The following is a 20,436-nucleotide window of genomic DNA, read 5'->3' on the forward strand; positions in this document are numbered from 1 at the left end:
GTTGCAAATTTCTTCTTGAGACTAAGTTCATTTTGGGAGGTTTGTCCGGTTGATTCAATTGCTTAGAAAAGGAGTTCTCAGGTGACTGAGGAATGCAGTCCATAGGGGAATATAGGAAAGTCATCTAGGTGGGGCAAAGTAGGAACTGCCAAGAAGACACCTTTGCAAATCTCCATGTCTATATTATGTTTGGACTTGAGTGAATTGTCGAATTTTCTTTAATCTAAAATATGTGTTTTAAACATGTCACTACATATACACTGCTTCATTTTTCTGATTAATCCAATAAGTTGATGTTAGAATGAGTGCTTATATTGTCTCCATTTTGTATAATTTTGGTCCCATATTCAATTAAGTCTGAACGAACCAGGATTGTTATTCCCCCATCATTCCCCTTTCTTTTTAGCAAATGGCAGTTATATGCTGTATGCGTAAACGTTCCTGGATAGAGGTATTAGGTGAAGTCTTAGAGGTTTAGTCTGTATTTTGCTTCTGACTTATTTTAGTAACTATGTGCAGTTGCTGAATTCCGTATCCTGATAACCAAAGAAGTGGCATTGCCAGGTGGAAATTGGAAATTTAGGCAATTATCTAGTTGATTTATGTCTAAAGAAATAAATTTGTCTTAAAAGGTCTGATAAAGAAAGAGGTCTTTTTGTTTGTTTGACTTAGCAAGTTAATTGCCTTTCACCTTACCAGTTTACAATAACTAGCCTTAGTTTCCTCATCTTTTAAATGGGGACCGATAAAACAGTAATACTCAGAATTCTGTGAGATTTATTAGTTCACTCTTAATAGCATAAGATCATCATGTGAAAGGTACGCTGAAAGTGTGAATTATTGATGCTTTCTCATTTTTTCTTGCTTTAAGGGACAGTGCCTGAAATAGCTACCTTCCCTACCCCACAAGTCAAGACTGAGAAACAATATATACCATGATCACAACTTTTGAGATAGAATTGTATTGCTGTCATTGAAAACAGCAGGACATCTTGCAACCGTTTAAGTAGCGTAATTTTTTTTTTTTTGGTCAAGAGAAATGCAATCATTTTTAGGTAACAGTGGCTCAAAATGTAATATATTGACTCACTGTTCAGAGTTTATCAGCTTTTTGTATTGAATAATTAGATTTGGAATTATGGACATCTGGAGCGGTTCAAGTTCCATTATAGAATTCTATGGCAGAAAATTATGATATATCAATTTCTTTAAGCCAAAAGGGACAGTATAAGTATAAAGCAAGATGACTTATTTGAGAGATCCCAATGAAGTTCTTTTATGTTAAAAATAGTGTTCTTTGACAATTAAAGCATGCTCTTTTGAATACTTTTTCTTTTGGTCCTCTTAGTTTAAAAATAACTTGTAAAAGTTATTCATGTTCTGGTAACAAATTAAGTAGTACAGGGACATTTCTGATGGAAAGCAATAGTTTTCTGTCCAAACACCCTTCCTATCCAAATTTTATTCCCTTGAACAAATTCTTTTAGCTGTCTCTGATTTTAGTCCTATTGGTTTTCGGTAGAACTCTAAACAATATACTTACATCTAGTTGTTAAATTGTTAACATAAATAATATCTTTTGACTTTTTGCTGTGAAATTTGAGAATGTAGCTTGTTTACCTACTCTTTTCCCTTCTCTCAGTTAATGATAGTTACATTAAAAAAATATATTGGTTGTCTTTCTAAACTAAATAATATATTTAAGCCACCATTTCTTATTCCTTTAAATTTCAAAAGTATTTATTAGATCCCTACTTTGTAAAATGGGGATAGTAATATCTTCATTCTTTTGTCTACTCACACCCATCCTCCATCCACTTTTTGCTTATTTCTATTAGCTACACTTAATTTTACATCTTTAAGATTAATAACATTTACATTGTGTAGTGTTACTACAACCTATCTTCTCTGCTTTATTTATAAGACTAATAAATTGTCTGACCATTTAGTATATTTAAATATTCAGTGCCAGACCAAAAGGTTGTTAGGATTAGGTTTCCTACAAGTCTAATGTCACGATCTCTAGACTACTCAGTGAGTCAACATTTAGGCAAAATATATCAGATCTCTTCTTTTCCTTAACATTTGTTACTTAATTAAAATTATTTTACTTTTCAGTTACCTTCATATTTGATCTATGATTTTCTTACAGAAGTGCTTTTCTTCTGGGATTTCTGGTTGCCTTTCTTTGTTTTCCTCCTCAAATAATGTGTCTTTATTCTATCTTTATGCACTCTGCAGCCCCCTCTTGGCCATCTCAACCTGTTTAATTTACACGCATCCACTTTGTCTTCCAGAAATAAACTGAAACTTCCCATTCATTGATGATCACCTCCTTATCTTTGCTGATTATTCCTTTTTAAATTTCCTGTATCTTCTCCCACTAGGTGGGGTCCTGCAGGAGTGGGAAGTGAATATGTGTGCTCGGTTTTCTCTCTTTAACCTGGACTTACCATTTAGTTTTCAAGTGCCTAGTTTACATTTTTCTGTGAAATCTATAAAGGTGTTCTCCTATATCAGATCTTTGAGACTTCTCTCATTTAATTGTGGGCCATTTGTACTTTATATGCATATAAACATCATAGAATCCATATTAGAAGGAAATCATATGTTTTAAAGATAAAAGAGATAATGGAATTTGTCCTAGTTAACCTCTTCATTTTATAGGACAGAAAGTTGAGGGTAAACGAGAGAGCAGGTGTGAACAGTCTGTTTACCCAAGGACTCTCAGTTAATGGCATGGCAGAATTAAAATGAAAGTTTTCTTGGCTTTGAATTTATTGGCCTTGTTCTACTTTAATGCCTTCCCGGCCTTGAATCACATGGCTTAGAGAAGTGAAAGTTATATTAGTAGCGTGCAGTTCCCTTAGGAAGTTGGTGCCAGTCCTTTTGGAGGAGTTTTATCTATTCCGATAGTTCCATTTGTTGTTTTGAAAAAAACCTTAGAATTAAACTGCGAATATATGTTTTTGTTCAAATTTTTGTTTTTAAGGTACGTTAGTCAGCTATTGTCCATATACTATTACAGTGATTACCAGACAGTAGGCATGGAGCAATTAGTAAATCTCATATTTAAAAACCAAAGGAGAAGAAATGCTTTTGAGAATTTTTTTTTTAACAAAGCTTGGCTTAATGCATGAATGATAGTTAAGATCTTGCTAAGTATTGTCTGACAAAACAATATAGCACTGTTAACCTTTGTGTATGTATATATCCGGGGTTAGATGCAGTTAAAAGTCAAAGTTGAAAATAACACATGAGAACAAAAGTAGGTTTAAAAAAAGTTCTCTTTTTTTCTTTGCATGAAGTTCATGTAACGACATTAAAATGATTATTCACATATTATGATAGTCTTAGCAGAAGGAACAATGTCAAACTTGAAAGCCTCAACCTGCTCCAACCTAGAGGTTTCAGGGAGGAATACCATATATATTTTGATAGCAGTTTCAGGTGTTGGAATGACATCCTGATAATTGTTTTTTCAATTGATTGAATCAGTCAGGATGCTTGGATTTAATTTAATATGATCATCTTTTTATTCTGTGTGGGGATATTCTAGTGCAAATCAAAAGTTGGAATGATCCATAGATAATCTAGCAAACGTTTCCATTTTAAGCCAGAAGTTATCAATAGTTTAATGAAATTTTAAGTCACAGTATTGCTTCCACAGGCTATATGCACTGAATAATGGCCAATCTTGTTACACTTTGTAGTTTTTCAAAATCATGACAGAAATTAAGACTTTGTTGTTGTTTTATACAACATGATTTATACATTAATATTTCAAATTAAAAACATGCAAATGGGAAATATTAGTGTAAAGGTTTAATATTTTAATGACATATTAAGAGAGTGAAGACATTTTAACATAACTTTTTTTGTCTTTATTTTAAAGAATTCAGAAGGAACTTGCAGAAATTACGTTGGACCCTCCTCCCAACTGTAGGTAAGTACTTGTGGATTTTTATTTATTTTTATCTTTTACAGAAGTCATAATTGAACTGCTATTCTGGTGTGTAACTATTGTTGTAGTCTGTTTATTAGTAAAAACATCATTGTGGTTTAGATTTAAATGACTGTGGAAGGCAGCAGTAGTTGTTGTTTCTGTGCATAAATGGAATATTTAGCAAGTATGTTTATAGTAGTAGAGTGGAGTTGCCAGAAAGAGGGTAATACAATAACAATAAGATAATGAAATTTTAGGGTAACAGATATAATTATTTTTTAGTAAAAGCTGTATTGGAGTCTTAAATGATTTTTTTCATGATAGAATAACAGTGTGGCTAAAATATTTGCTTTTTGATAATTATTCAATTGTTATCTTGCTGCAAATTGATTTTTAAAAGTGCTGTAACATTAAACCGTTCTTCCTGATTTACATAATTTCTTATAGTAATCAGTTGGGATTGAAAATAGGTGATTAGAGGCAATGATGTTAAATTTAAAATACTCATTTATGACCACCTGTCATCAATTTTCTGGTCAGAGTTTACTTATAGGAAGTAAAAATACTTGCCTGGAAATGATTAATGATCTACAAATACATAGAAGAAGAGGAGAAAAACAACCTCCAGCTTTATGCTGCATCTTGGGTCTGTTGCAGGACTTGGAAGATGGCTGTTTGGCTATTTTCAGACATTTCTTTCTGTTTTGATCTGAGGTCAGTGTTGGAACCACGCCAATATGGAGTTTTTATAGTTCAAATTGGTAGTCTCATGGATTGAAGGTGGGAGGGCAGATTGCAGGAAAATGTTTCCAATATTGAATGCAGGTAGAATTTATTGTTTGGTATGATTTCTGATTTTACTGATCTGTTTTTATCTGAAAGTAAAGATAGCAACTATAGTTATTAATGAAAGTGAAAATTTCACAGATGGATATATTGATAGTTGTCTAGTCGACAATTATTTTGTGTAGGAAAAATTCTAATAAGGTTTATTATGTTGGTATGTTTCTTTACACGAGAGTCATAAATAGTATATAAACAAAGTAATGTTCAAAGGATGTTTCACTCAAATAAAACACATTTCTTTGGTAAAACTGTTTAGCAGTAAGAGTTTTTGTTACATTTAAGCCTGTTTCAGATTGCATATCTTTCTTTAGGCTTTGGTGGCCAATTCATGTAAATGGATCGATTTACAGAAAAACTTCAGTTTGAATTAAACCTAAAATTCCTTGTTTCTTAGGATAGTATTAATAGTTTGCTTTAATAGTTTGAATCTCTGCTTTTAAATAAGCTCTATTTTACCACATACATTATTTTTTTTAACCTTTTTACAATCGAAATGGTAAATATATGAACTTAATTTATATACTTGCTTAAATTTCAAAAAATTATTGGCAACTAATTTGTTTTAAAGAGCTTTAGTCTCATTTTCGATAGATGAAATCCACATAAAGTATGTGATGGTTAGATTGCAACTTTGCTATCATATGTATTACTTTCTAATACATTAGTCTAATTTAGCTTTGATTTATTGCAGATACTAATTTAACTTAAACCAATATATTGTAAATATGGATGAAAACTTATGAGTCTGAGGAAAAGAAATTATGTAATGGTTATTATTTAAATAAAATAATTAAACAATAGTTCTATTTAAAGTAAAAAAGAAAAGTTTATAGTGTTATCTGAAATTTGCAGATTTATGTTGAGCCTTAGTTAATGATATTATTACTGGTTATGTAAGCTCTTTATAAATAAAATATATTTAAATGTGATGTTATGCATAATAAGCTCTTCAGACAGTTTCAGGAAAGATACATACTTTGTTGAATTTACCCCCCCGCACTGCCCCGGTTTTATTGAGATAAAATTGCCATATAGCATTGTAGCAAGGTTCAGGCATACCTTGAAGATATTGCAGGTTTGGTTCTAGACCACTGTAGCCAGTCAGTCCCTTTGCTTGTGGAGAGTCTTGCCTTCAATTTAAAAACAACAACAACAACAAAACCCCACAAAATCTGTGAAGCCCAGTAAAGTGAAATACAGGAAAACGTGGTACCTACTTTGGTCAATTCGTTTGCTTATGGGAATTTGCAAGGAAATCCATTTAATAGTATGACGATTGGATAGCCAGTAAGGTTACTTTAGAAGCAAGGCTGAGGTCTATGGTACAGTGGCTTTGGCTCCTTTTATTGATCCCAAAGTAGTTGATTGGACTGGATCAGGCAGAGATAAAGATCTTGTCTAGTCTCTTCATGTATGTGGTGCTCCTCTTTGGCAAGCAAAGGATTCTCTATGCTGTGGCTGATTCGGAAGTGGTGACTAGTTCTGTGTTCCCTGTTTGCTTGTGCTACTTAATATAGATGTTCAGTGTACTTGTTAAGTGTATTACTGTGATTGTTTGGTGTCAAATATTTGATTGTAGTTTATAGTAAATGTGCCTACCTATATTTCAGTGAAAATGTGGTTACTATCTTCAGAAAGAGAAGTTAGAGCATGATTTTAGTTTGGCTTATTTTTGGCATAAAGTTCATGTGGGTCCTAATGGCTATAAGGAATTAAAAAAATATAGTAAATTAAAGCTATCTGCCTAATAGGAGGAGTCAAAATCCTATTTCCCTAGTATTCCTTTTATATATTACCTTTCCCAGTACACATACCTCTCAAAACTCTGTCTTTTGGTTGCTTGGATAGTTGTTAGCTTGTTTTCACAGATAAAGATTATGTGTGAGGAAAACATCTGTGGGTTTACCTGTTGAGGCAGTTGGAGTGGAGAAGGATTTTATCTGTTGTCTTGGTGGGAGTGGGTGGATGTTGCATTCCATTTAGAGTGTAGTTTATTTTTATTTTCTGGAAACTTAACAGACTAGTACAACCCAGTTCTGTGTGTATGTCAAGTTAGAGATGAGATTTCTGAATTTTGGTGCATATCTTATGTGATGCCCAGTGAAGCAATTCTTGGAATTGTATTGAAGGAACAGTGTTTAAGTATTCTGCAAGTCTGTCATTTGAACTTGTTGGAAATATAAAGTCTCCCTGAATTACATCACTCAGTGTAGATAGGTAAGTTTACGCAAGGAATTTTTAGAGGCAGCTACTGTAGTATTTAAATCTTTTTCAGGTTTCGAATGAGCCTAAATATTATTTTTAAAGAGTATACACAAAATACTTTAGATAATAGGTTGAATCGTGTCTTCTTATAGGGAACATATGCCTGTAAATCTTTCAGTTTTCTTTTCACTTTTTTTGTTGTCCTCGAAGTAAAAATGTAACAACACAGGTTTTTTTTTAAAGCTGGATTAAATCATGAGTTTTTAAAAACATTACAACATAAGAATTAATGTTTAAAAACAAAACTTTAATATACATCTAAGAAAGAAGTTTCTGTCCATGAAATCATAGGGTCTGTAGGGCCATAGGCATAGAAAATTATACATAATTTGTGTGAAATTTGGTTATATACTTGTTTTGTATAAATAGTAGAATATATTTTGCTTGGCCTCAGCTCCTATGATGGGTAACATACTTGACCCATAACATTGGCAAGGGCTCATTGTGAAGTCTCTGCAGATTCATAAATGTGTTCATACTGACAGCTGGATTGGAGGTGCTGGGTGATGGCTAGAATTGCTCACTATCTCATTGCCTTACACACCAGCTTAGCTGGATTGAGTGGGTAAAATTCATGCTATACCTTTACAGAGCTCTAACGGATAGGATTGTTGCCTCTTGTAAATGACTGTGTTGTGACCTTGAAGATTCTTCATAAATTGTTAATGCATAGGTGATGTGCTAGTGTATTCATTTATATTTCCTTGAAGCTAGTGGGAAACTGTCAGCTTACTATAAAAATCTCCAAAATTAAAATGAAAAATATTTTCATCCAAAGTATAACTTGTTCCTTTGTATTACAGAGAAGCTAAATTCAGATTCTAGTATGATCTGATATTGCCCAAGTATGCATTAGCTTTGTGAGCATGGACATAGGACAGCAATCCCTACTGCTTTGTGAAAGTAAAGTCTACAGTAAAATGATTAGTTTTGATTTTTATTTTTGATGTAGTAATTGAACAAGTAAAGGAAGAAATACTAAAAAGGAGGATATAATTCAGTTATACTAGTGGTTTTCACTTTTTATTGCCGTGTTTCAAAGATCTACATTCATTGAACACAGGCTCTGCTGTACTTTAAAAAAATTGTAACAGCTTTATTGAAATGTAAAGTGTAAAATTCAGTGATGTTTAGTATAGTCACAGAATTGTGTCATCATCACAATCAATTTCGCAACATATTTATCACTCCCAAAAGATACACTATATTTTCTAGCAGTCAGTGCTTCCTCATTTTCTCTCCTTTCTCCCACCACCCAGCCCTAGGCAACCATCAGTCTACTTTCTGACTTTATGGATTTGCCTATTCTAGATATTTTGCATAAATGGAATCATACAACATGTGGTCTTTTGTGACTGTCTTCTTTCTTGTAGCATAGTGGATAGTTCCAATTTCTCCACAGCTTTGGCAATTGTTATTGTCTGTCTTTTTGATAATAGCCATTCGATTAGATGTGAAGCAGTATGCCATTATGGTTTTGATTTGCATTACATGATGGATAACGATGATAACTACCATCTTTTCATATGCTTATTGACTATTTTTATATCTTTTTTGAAGAAATGTCTGTTCAAATCCTTTGTCCATTTTTAAATTGAGTTTTCTTTTTGTTGTGGAGTTGTAATTGTTCTTTATTTTGGATACAAGTCTTGTATCAGATATATGGTTTGCAAATATATTCTCTCATTCTGTGGATAGTTTTTCACTTTCTTCATTTGAACTTTTAAGCACAAAAGTTTTAAATTTTGGTGAAGTTCAGTTTATTATTTTCTTGCTTGTACATTTGGTGTCATTTCTAAGAAACCATTGTCTAATCCAAGACTCCAAAGACTTAACACTTATATTTTTCTAATGAGAGGTTTTAGTTTTAGTTTTTATATTTTGGTCTCTGATCTGTTTTGTGTATGGTGTGAGATAGAGGTCCAACTTCATTCTTTTTCTTGTGGATATCCAATTATCTCATCACCATTTGCTGAAAAGACCATTTCCCCCGTTGAATTTTCTTGACATCTGTGTTGAGAAATGAATGGATTATAAATGTGAAGGTTTATTTCTCAGCTTCTAATTTTATTCCATTGATCTCTATGTCTGTCATTATGCCAGTGCCACATAGTCTTGCTTTCTGTAGCTTTGTAGTAAATTTTGAATCAGAAAACTATAAATTCTCTAACTGATTTACTTTTCATTGTCTTAACAAATTAGTTAAGGCACTCCCAGTATAGAATTGGCCATGACTGGAAATATACCTAAGCATTGTCTCACCTTACTGTTATGAGAGACATTTAATAGAAGAAAATGTATTTCCCAGATTATATTGATGGAAACAGTATGTAGGGAAAATGTGCAAATGGGTTAATATTTTTCACAACTATATCACAGAACGAGAATGCATTGAGATAGAAATTGGGGACAGTGTTTACATAGGTCTGATCTCTATAAAGAGCCATTGGTGCAAATATCTAATTATTGTCACTAGTTGTTTTCCTACTTTGGTCATTGTAGTAATATTTATATAGCATTTTTTGTAGATTTTCAAGGATTTTTATATATGATGTTTAGTCTTTTCAAACTCAGTGAGACTCCTGGGGTTAAGTAACTTGCCCAGGGTTGCACAAGTAGGAATGGTTGATTTGGATTTAAACCCAGGTTTCCTGATCTTTAATCCTTTATTTTTTCACATGTAACTAGATAAATACATTTATTCAAAATTACATTTGTGGCTATTTATGATTCAGTTAAGGAAAAAATAAATCAGCATGCAAAGTAATCCAAAATATCATTTGTACTATTTGGCTTGTATTACTGAATTCCATGAGACAATATTTAGATGGAACCTTTTAAAAACTAATTTTTTGAATATAGTGATTTCTACCACACTCCCTTGTGTGTGTGTTTGCTTATATACGTTAACATTATTATTGGCACTTGTCCAAGTAAAGGATTTCTTTACATTTGACAATTCCTGACTAAGTTTGCAGATATCTACTCTCTGAATGCCAAATTGACCCTGTTACTCAACTTGATTCTAGGTCATGTTATCCTACAATTCACTTTAGTATTTGTTGAGGGCTTAATATTAGATCTGTGCTAGAAGATAACACAAGTGTAGTTCCTAAACCTTAAAGATGAGGTTACAACTAATTGATACAGATAACATAGATACTTAGAAAACGAAGACTAGGAGAATGATGGTGCTATTTATTGGTAGAAACTCCCAATATCTATGACTTCTGTGAATCTTAAAATTGATCTTTTTACTTTAGTCATCTGGAAGCTAATACCCTTATTTAACTTTTCGACTTTAGTAATTTACCTGCATTTTGTGTAGAAATCTTAACTTTTTTTATTTTCTTAATCTTTCTCCCATTATTATATTGATATCTTCATTTTGTACTTTTATACTACATAAAATTTTTAAGTTGCCTCAGTGTCTTTTTGGAGCAAGGCAGATTATTAGTACATAAACAGTATGAATAACCGAAAGGTGATGTAAATGTATATTGGTTAGCAGAATGTTGGAATGCCTCTTATGAAGAGTCATTAACATGATAAAAGTTATGTTATATAGGATACTGGATTATTCATATCCATTTCTCCTTTCCTTAGTACAGGTAATTGAAGAATATTTTTTATTCACTCTTGTTTTTTTTTTTTTTCTTTTTACTCTGTTGCTGAAGTATTGAGTGGTTTTGCATGGACTTTACAAAGACAAAAAGGTCTTAAAATAACATATGAGATCCACAAAGTGGTTAGAACAGCTAAAGAATTGTTTGGAATGTCCCCTGCAGGTTGGATTGCTGAAGAGTTGGAGTATGTACACAGTGTGACAGGGAATGAGAAAGCATGGTCTTACCTTATGTTCCATTGGCATTTCAAAATTTCAGGCTTGTTTTTCTCATTTTTCTATCTTTTTATATAATATTTAAGGTGCACTCCTTCATTACTGCCAAGAGTATATGTGCAATTTTTCTTTTTGCGTTTACCTTGAGGCTGACTTTTCTCCTGAGGTACAACTTACATAGAACCTTAAGGGGCTATTACTTTAGATGGAGAACTTCAGTTGTAATTGTTTGCTGTCATGTACTTTTACTTCAAAGCTGCACTTGAGGAAGACATACTATCTTAATAAAATCACCAGAAACATTCCTTACTTTCTTATTTCAAAATGTTATTATTTTACATCTGCCTTTAACCATAGATTTAAGAATGTTTATATCATAATAAAAGAAAATGTTAAGTGATAAAGTGAGTTTAGTGCCCATTACTTGTGGTCTTTGATATATTATTTCTTTTTTTCTATTCTTTGTTGCTTTAAAAACAGTACATGAATGTGTCCGAAAAAAAACATATTAAACGATCACACTGGGATTATATTTTATAATAGCAACAGAACATTTTATCTCTTGTTTTAGTTTGCCGAGTTTTATAACTGGTTATTATTTCAGACTTATTACTTAAACACTTTAGATAGAAAGTGTCATATTTTAAATAGAAAGTGTCATACTTTCTAACATGTAATATTTTAATTCCATAAGCAGTTTTATCTTTTAAGATGTCCTGAAAACTGTATTTTTTAGCACACCCAAAGCATTTCTTTATAGTTATGATTACATTCATTGACTTAAATATCTTTTATCAACTAAATGGTATTGCAAATAACAAGTAAAACTTTTGTTAGTATATTTTATTTTGAGAACAATGAAAAATTTTGATTTTTAAATCTGTGCTGTAAGAGTTTGCTTTTTGATATTTTTTTTTTTGTAAATGTTCATTTATAACTATTTAGAATATTTACATACTTTAGGCATTTACTGGGATGCCTTTAAAGGTATATCTAAATCTATATTTGTATAGAGGCAACACATTATTCTAAAATGTATAACAGACCCAGGCAAAACCATAAGCTAAAATAGATTTTCTGTTCCAGTATACACCCATCCCTTGATTTACGTGGATTATCTGTTCCATGCATCTTTTTTCTTTTCATCTTTTTTAATGCAGAAGAAAACCACGTAAAAAGGGTCCGGTCCACAAGTAAGAAAAGATATAAATAGGCTGATATAAGTATAAAAATATTTACTTCACATATTTTCACAAAAATATGCTAATGAAAATTCAGAAAAACCAAAATAAATTTTATTTGCTGTTGGTGTCTTTGTCATAATCTAAAGCAATCATCCTTCTCTTCTTAATTGGTACAAAGTCACTATCATCATTGTTTGACATGTTTGGAAGTACTACTTCAGTTTCATTATTTGTGTTTATGTTTTTGGATCCCATCTTTTGCTAAGTTTTCATAAATTCGTCGATATTGAAAAATTGATTTTTTTATCTCTATAGATATGTCTCTTAAAATTGTTACAAGTGAAAACAGTTTATATAATATTGTTTACTTGTGTTTACTTACACTTAGTTACGATGTGTTATCTTTAAGTGCTAGTGATGTAATTACAAAGTAATATGCATATGTTACAAGTATCTTTAATTGAATTATGACGCAACTGGTATGTCAATTCCTACAGCTATCTATCCGGTGATTTAACATTTTGTTAAATTAGTTTCAGCTGTTACCAATCTCAGCGCAACAATTTTCAAATGTTCCAGTGATAATTGTGTGTTAGTGAGTATTAGTTCTTTTACATTACTGAATTAAGCTATTATTTTATAGAAAGAGTAATCACCAATGATGGAAACGAAAAAGAACCACATAAAATGAGACTGTGTAAGTGGAAACCACATATAAAAAGTCCGCTTAAACGGGGATGATATTTACTGCATATAAAAAAAACTCATGTAAAAAATAAAATACCGTGTAAATTGAGAGATAGATGTATAGCAGATAGACTCTCTCTTTCTCCACTCTTGCCTATGTGGAAGATGAAGCCTAGCAATAATTCGAAACGACCTAAAGGAGAGCTAGAAGTCTCATACCAGAGCCAAGGTTCCTGCCTTGGCACCTGCTCTTCCCTCTACCTAGAATCCAGTGCCTCTCCTCTCCTATCTCCCACTGTTGTCAGTTCTTCTGATGCTTCATATTACAGCTATTTAACCTGTTTAACCCACTGAGTGAGAGCTCTTTCTATAACCACTACATTTCAAATCTCAGCATTCAGTGACTACAGTATTATAGACAGGCTTAGAGAAATTACGTAACTTGTTCAAGGTCACACAGCAAGTAGGTAGCACAACTAGGATTTCAATCTTGGTGTTTCAGACTTTAGAGCCTCAGTGTTTTGAGACTTTGCCATGCTTTCTTCAATTTGCAAAATAGATGAATCGATCTAGAACAGCCCTGCCTCAGTGGAACTTTCTGTTGCGATGAAAGTGTTCTATATCTGTGTCGTCCAACGCAGTAGCTACTAGCTACTAGCCACGTGCAGTTACTTAGTACATGAAAGGAGGCTAGTCTAACTGAGTAAATGAATTTCTACTTTTACTTTAATTTAAATTTAGATAGCCATATGTGACTAGTGACTTGTATTGCACAGCACAGATCTGGAAAAATAATGACTTCTCAAGCTTAAATTTATGCTTTATTTCAGTTTCAGGTAAGAGTAAACTACCAGGCCATTTTGCCCTTTTTAAATTATGCTTTTAGTTATGTAATTATTCTGCATAAGTATATGCATACATGACTACATACTTGTAGTTATGTATTTATTTGTCTTCCCGCTCCCTTCCCACTAACCACCGTTATAGTCTAAAAGTCAGGGACTTGTAAATATTATTTTTAGGCCCTTGTAAATATTAATATTATAAGTTGGTTAAATAATTATTTTTAACTTCTTAACAAAATGAAAGTGATATTGCCAATTATTTTTAGATAGATTCATAGGATATTGAAACTGGAAAGATTATGGTTTGGCACTCTTCTCCAGCCCAGAGAGAAAATGGGACTTTCCCAAGACATACAGTTCAATGAGAAAGACAGGAGTAGCATTCAGTTCTGATAGTTCAGTGTGTTATTTCATTGAGAAAATGGATGCATTTTATACACTTAGAAAATTTAGGTACAATTAATATAAACAAAGAAAATTTGGAATTATTTGTGATCATGAAGTACATTTGAAAGGAATTGGAGTTATTTTGTCTGGAAACATGAGGGGGTAATAATAACTGTGTTTAACTGTTTTCAGAGCCTTAAATGGAAGAGAGATTAATCTTATTCTATGTGATTTCAGGGAGTAGAACTAGCACTACTGTGTTAAATTAGAAGTAAACCATTTTCTTCTTGATATAAGGGCTTCATCTTCAGTCAGAGCTATCCAGAGAAATAATGGGTGACTTCAGGAGCAAACCCGTGCCCCATCTCTGGAGGAATTAAAAATGAACCTGTTTGCTTATTTCAGAGGTTTTTCTGGTGCCAGATGTTAAGTAGTACTAGAATGGTATTTCCAAGTTGTTAGACCCTGCGCAAATGATGTATATTTTTATCAGTTTTTGTCTTCTTTATCCATAGATTGTGACTCATTTTTCCTCTCTTTTTTGCCCTTTTGGAGCCTATGGTATGTAATTTATATAGTTTATTGGCCTGACTATTTGAAGCAGCTTGTTTGTTATCAGTTTCATATCTGAATTAATAAATGAGGCTTTTAAATTTATAAGAAAAGGATTATATATGAACAACACAAAGAAATAAGAGCCTGTTGTGGGGTTTAGGCACATAAATAATATTCCTCAATTGATAGGTCCAAGATTAAATGTTGTTTCATAAACTTATCTGATTTAGTCAAGAAATAGAAATATTACTGTTAATACCAACAAAAACGAGTTAATCGTGTAATGCAAATCTTTCAAATGTTCATTTGGTTAGTATTCATACCTTCAAGTCTATTAAACTATGTAACAAAGTGTTTGGAATCCTCATTGGCTTCCCCTTCCTCCCTTTGGTTCTAGAAAAAATATTTGCATCCTTATGGTTCATTTGGGATGTGTTACTTCTTACATGAATGTTCCATGAGTCAAGAAATTTTAGGATTAAAAGAAAATTAAAGAAACTACCACCGCTCTTTACACATACTTGTTTCATATATGATCTTACTGATACAGAGATATTTATATCATTTATATTAAAACTTTTCTTCAACATTAGAAAAAGATAACTGTCGTTTCTGTAGCCTAGGGCAAAATTCTGTGGCCTAATGTATCAGAGCAGAATGGTCTGAGACCTGAATACAAATGGTGAACTGGAAGAAAGTGACAAATTCAGCTGCAGGTGCTGGAGGAAAACCCTTGCCCTAGGGTAGAGTTTCTGACGAATGGCAAAACTGCTTATTGCTTTAAACATAGACATTTTGGTTTTAGGCTCAAATTAGCAAACAAATGGAGCCCAATATGTGCAGTCTTCGGATTCTAGGCGGGCTGGTAGTAGGAGGATGGATTTGTAAGAGGGGTGCTGGCATGAGCCTGAGCCTGCCAAGTCAGGGAAAGATGGTCTAGAATCTGTGGAAGTAGAACTGTATGGGTTTGGGAGTCAGACCCCCTTCACTCAGGTAGAACAGGATAGGATAGGAGTGTTCTGTCTTTCTCCATTCTTTATATCACATTCTCCAATATAAGATACAAGATTTGCCTTCTTAGCTAAGTTCTTGTGCATCACTTCATTCAGTGCTCTGCAACAGACTGGTTTGTAAATGATATTCAACTGTGTTATGACTCTGCTTTGTGAACAACTGGGATTTGAGGTGGGTGAAAGAGACAGATAAGGTTTAAGAAAAGCAAAGGAATTGAATTTATTATCCTGTTGTATTGATTTCAAACCCTTTAGAAATTTTTAGAGTTTATATAATAGATGTTTGTCTTGGATGATTTCATAGTACATTGAGAGACAGATCCTTGTGCATTATACTCTAAATATGAGTGGGTATATAGCACTTCTGGCACTATTCAAATGTCTTGGACTGTGTGTCCAAGTGGCTATAGTTATTGCAGTACCAAAAGAGCTTTATTTTAAGTTAACTTTGCCTAAAAGATTAAAGTGGACCCCAAATACAACATTAGAAGTAGCCTCCAATATTTGTGTAACAGACTTACTTGTTTTTAATTATTTGCATTAATGGGAAATTATTAATAATTCATTATGTAGTGTAAAGCAGTCTCCATCCTTTTTGGTGCTCTTATGAGAATCTCACGTGTAGTGATCTGAGGTGGAGCTGAGGCAGTGATGCAAATACAGATGAAGCTTCACTCGCTTGCCTGCTGTTCATCTCCTTCTGTGTGGCCCCGTTCCTAACAGGCCTTGGACCGGTACCGGTCAGCAGTCCGGCAGTTGGAGACCCCTGGTATAAGGTGAAACTATATTGTATTTAAAAACCATAGAAGCCACAGCAATCATGAGAAAGAAGAACACAGTTTGCCTGATACCAAACTGTACTACAAGGCCATAATAATCAAAACATCATGGTGCCAGCACAAAAAACACATCGACCAATGTAACAGAATAGAAAGCCCAGAAATAAACTCACACCTGTATAGTCAATTAATCTATCACAAAAGAGGCAAGAATATACAATAGGGTAAAAACAGTCTATTCAAACTGGACAGATACATGCAAAAAAAAAAAAAATTGAAACTAGACTGCCTTCTTATACCATGTACAAGAATAAACTCAAAATGGATTAAGGACTTAATATAAGACCTGAAACCATAAAACTTCCTAGAAGAAAACACAGGCAGTTAACTCTCTGATGTTGCTCTTAGTAATATTTGCAAGGGAAACAAAAGAAAAAACAAACATGAGACTACATCAGAAGTTTTCGTACAACAAAGAAAACCATCAACAAAAAAGAAAAGACAACTTACCTTTTGGGAGAAGACATTCATTAATGATGTGTCCACTAAAGGGTGATATCCAAAATTTGTAAAGAACTCATACAACTCAACATGAAAAAACTAAAAATGCTATTAAAAATGGGTAGAGGACATGAATAGACATTTCTCCAAAGAAGACATACAGATAGCCAAAAAACATGTGAAAAGATGCTCAATGTCTCTGATCATCAGAGAAATGCAAATTAAAACCATAGTGAGATAGCACCTCACACCTGTCAGAATGGCTACCATCAATAAATCAAAAAACAACAAGAGTTGGCAGGGCTGTAGAAAAAAGGGAACTCTCGGTGCATTGTTGGTGGGATTGCAAATTAGTGCAGCCACTATGGAAAACAGTATGGAGGTTCCTCAAAAAGTTAGAACTACCTTATGACCCAGCAGTTTCATTTCTGGGTATTTATCTGAAGAAATCCAAAACACTGATTTGAAAAGATATGTTGCATCCCTATGGTCATTGCAGCATTATTTACAATAGCTGAGATATGTAGGCAACTTAAGTGTCTGTTGATAGACAAATGGATAACGAAGAGGTAGTACTTACATATAATGGACTATTACTTGGCTGTAAGAAATAATGAAATCTTACAATTTGCAACAACATGGATGGACCTAGAGGGTATTATGCTGAGTGAAATAAGTCAGACAGAGAGCAACAAATACCATATAGTTTCACTTATATGTGGAATCAAAGGGACAAAATAAATGAAGAAATAAAACAGAAATACTCATAGATACAGAGAACAAATAGATGATTGCCCAATGGGAGGGAAGTTGGGGTGCTATGTGAAAAAGGTAAATGGAGTAAGAAGTACAAATTGGCAGTTACAAAATAGTCATGGGGATGTAAACTATAGAATAGGGAATGTAGGTCAATAATATCATAATAACTATGTGTGGTGCCAGGTGGGTGCTAGACTTAATTGGGAAGATCACTTTGTAAATTACATCTACTATGCTGTACACCTAAAACTAATATAAAAAACTATTGAATGTTAGCTGTAATTGAAAAAAAAGTAGAAATTAGCTTTTTGAAAAACTTGGTATAATATCCTTAAGAAAAACAAAAAACTCCTATAGAATAAGAATCATAGATAGTATTCTGAATATATTGTAAAGGGTAAAGTGTTCTAAATACTGAATTCAGGGTAGCTTCCTCAAATAAGTCAAATATAGATGTTATAAAACATTTGATAAGTATAAAAATTACCATATGGTAGTTATCTAAAAATGATTTTTTCCTCCCTCAAACTATGTATGGGCCAAATGTGTCTCATTTCAAGTGGGGAACTGTTAGACAGTTATTTTGATTTTTGAACTCATTAGAGGTGTGGGTAAGTGAGTTGATTGCTGACAGAATCTTCTTGTAGACAAAAAGTCTTATGTGGTTTCTGATGTCATTATTCTCCATACTTGAAATATTCTTTCATTTCCCTGCTTATCTTCATTTTAAGAAGTTAGGGATTTGGACTGAGACATGACCAAATTGAATGTAGTTTTGTAATCAGCCAGCTGGGGACTCCTGACTCTGGATCTTGGAGGTGGTAACATTTGGTTGAACAGATTTTCAATCTTCTATGTGAAGATAGTGAGAGATGGATGATCAGTTGGACACATACATGTAAGTGCACCCAGTGACCTTCAACTCCTTCATGGTCAGGCCCGTTATCTGGGGATCCAGCTGGGGAGTTTTGACTAATCTACGAAGTAGAGACTGTATTTGAGTAAGCATACTTTTTTAGGTCGGAGGTTAGGCAGGCTTAAACTGATATTCATGTAGTTACAACATTAGCTTTATAACTTAGACATAGCCAAGGACTGTTGGGATTGACAGCCCCTAGTTTGTTGGAGGCTTGGAAAGGAAGAGGTCTACTGACATACTGACCCATAAAGACTTAGGATAAGTGTCTCTTTCTAAGTGCTTTTAGAATTAGCGTAAGATAGAGCAAAAATGCATTTTGCCATATTGTTAAGGGGTAAGAATTTGTCACAGGGATAAGAAAAACCTCCATGTTTGAGAAAGCAGCTGGTCAGAGATTGATAGGGAAGGCTCAAAATTGTTTTGGGACTTAGGAAACAGCAAAATAAAATTACATTCTTGAATAAGAATTCATAAAGTGCTGGTGTATTCAGAAAAATAACTATTACTAGGTTAAGTGAATAATAAACTTAACAGTAGTGTATATTTTGAAATTAATGTTCATTTAACATTAAACAAATGTTTTCTAAGGGCCTATTATGTGATCAGCACTGTGCTGGGTACTAGGGATGCAATTATAAACAAGACAAAAGGGATCTCCAGCTTTTGTGGAGTTTATGTTTTAGCTGTGAAGATAGTCTGGGACTTGTATTTAAAAAAACTCAAAGCAGGCTTACTGGGAGGAGAAAGTAAACAAGACATAATAATTACTATGAAGAAAACAAATAAAGGATGAGTTTTACAATGTTTAGAAAAGTTTAGAACTTTTACTTTGGGTTTGAAAGGTTTTTCTAAGGAGGCGATATCTAAACTGAGAACTGAATGAAGAAAATGTGATAGCTACTTAAGGTGTGGAGGACTCGGTGTAACAAGTGGCATGTGCTGTGACTCTAAAGCAGAATGCATGCCCCAGTGCCCAGAGAGTTGGAGGAAGTCTGATGTGAATGGATTGATGGAGAGTGAGGAGTGGGCAGGGAATGTTATGGCACAAGAATGCAAAATGAGGCTGGGACCACATCCAGCAAAGTTTGGCTTTTATGAAGATTGCTCTGGCTGCTAGACTGGAGTGGGGTATAAGATTAGAGGGTGATAGTCATCCATTTGGGAAAAGATGGTATTCTGGGTTAGGGTGGTAATAGTGAAAATAGAAAAGAAGATAATTAGAGATACAGTTTTTGAAGAATTGATAGGACTGGAGATGGATAGATGGCAGAGCTTGGAGAAATGTTAGGAAAAAGGGAGAAATCAGAAAAAAGGGAGAAATCAGGTTGGGTTTGAGTCTGCTGGGGAAACAACAGTGCCTATTATGAGATGGGAAAGATTTGTGGGGGGAAGTGGTTTGGTGAATAGGATTAAGAGTTTTGTTTTGGATATGTTAACTGTAAAATGTCTTTGAGACATCCAAATGGAGATGTCAGATAGGCAGTTGAACATCAGTGAGAAGCTAGAAATATTAATTTGAAGTTCTCATAAAGATATTTAAACACATAGGATTTGATGAGTTTATGTATGAAAAGGGACTAGAAAAAGAAGAGAATGTAAGACCAAGCCCTCTGAAACCATAACATTTAGAGATAGAGAAGATGAGAGTCAATAAGGGAAAAAGGAGGAGTTCATCATGCAGGGTGTAGGAGGAAAACCAGGAGTGAGGTTCCTATGAGGTAAAGAGAGAGAAGGACAGTACTCAGTTCCTAGAGAATAGGTCTAAAATTGATCATGAATGAAATATTTAAGTGAATAAAAAAGTGAATGAGATTATAATTACTCTGTCTTCAGTAATAAGTGAATAAATAAGTGAATAAAGACCATCAAGTTGCATTGAGCTTTCAAGAGTAATTTCTTTTTTAATTTT

General features: G+C 33.3%; 1 protein-coding gene across 1 annotated transcript in view; it reads left to right on the plus strand.

Annotated features, from left to right (window-relative positions):
• Positions 1-20,436, plus strand: part of UBE2E1 (ubiquitin conjugating enzyme E2 E1) — a 534,712-nt gene that overhangs the window by 4,943 nt on the left and 509,333 nt on the right. The window contains exon 2 of the mRNA XM_011356991.2: positions 3,896-3,946. Coding sequence (XP_011355293.1) covers positions 3,896-3,946 — 51 coding nt within the window. The remainder of the gene's footprint in view (positions 1-3,895; positions 3,947-20,436) is intronic.

The sequence above is a fragment of the Pteropus vampyrus genome, unplaced genomic scaffold (genome assembly GCF_000151845.1).
Source record: "Pteropus vampyrus isolate Shadow unplaced genomic scaffold, Pvam_2.0 Scaffold1, whole genome shotgun sequence".
NCBI lineage: Eukaryota > Metazoa > Chordata > Mammalia > Chiroptera > Pteropodidae > Pteropus > Pteropus vampyrus.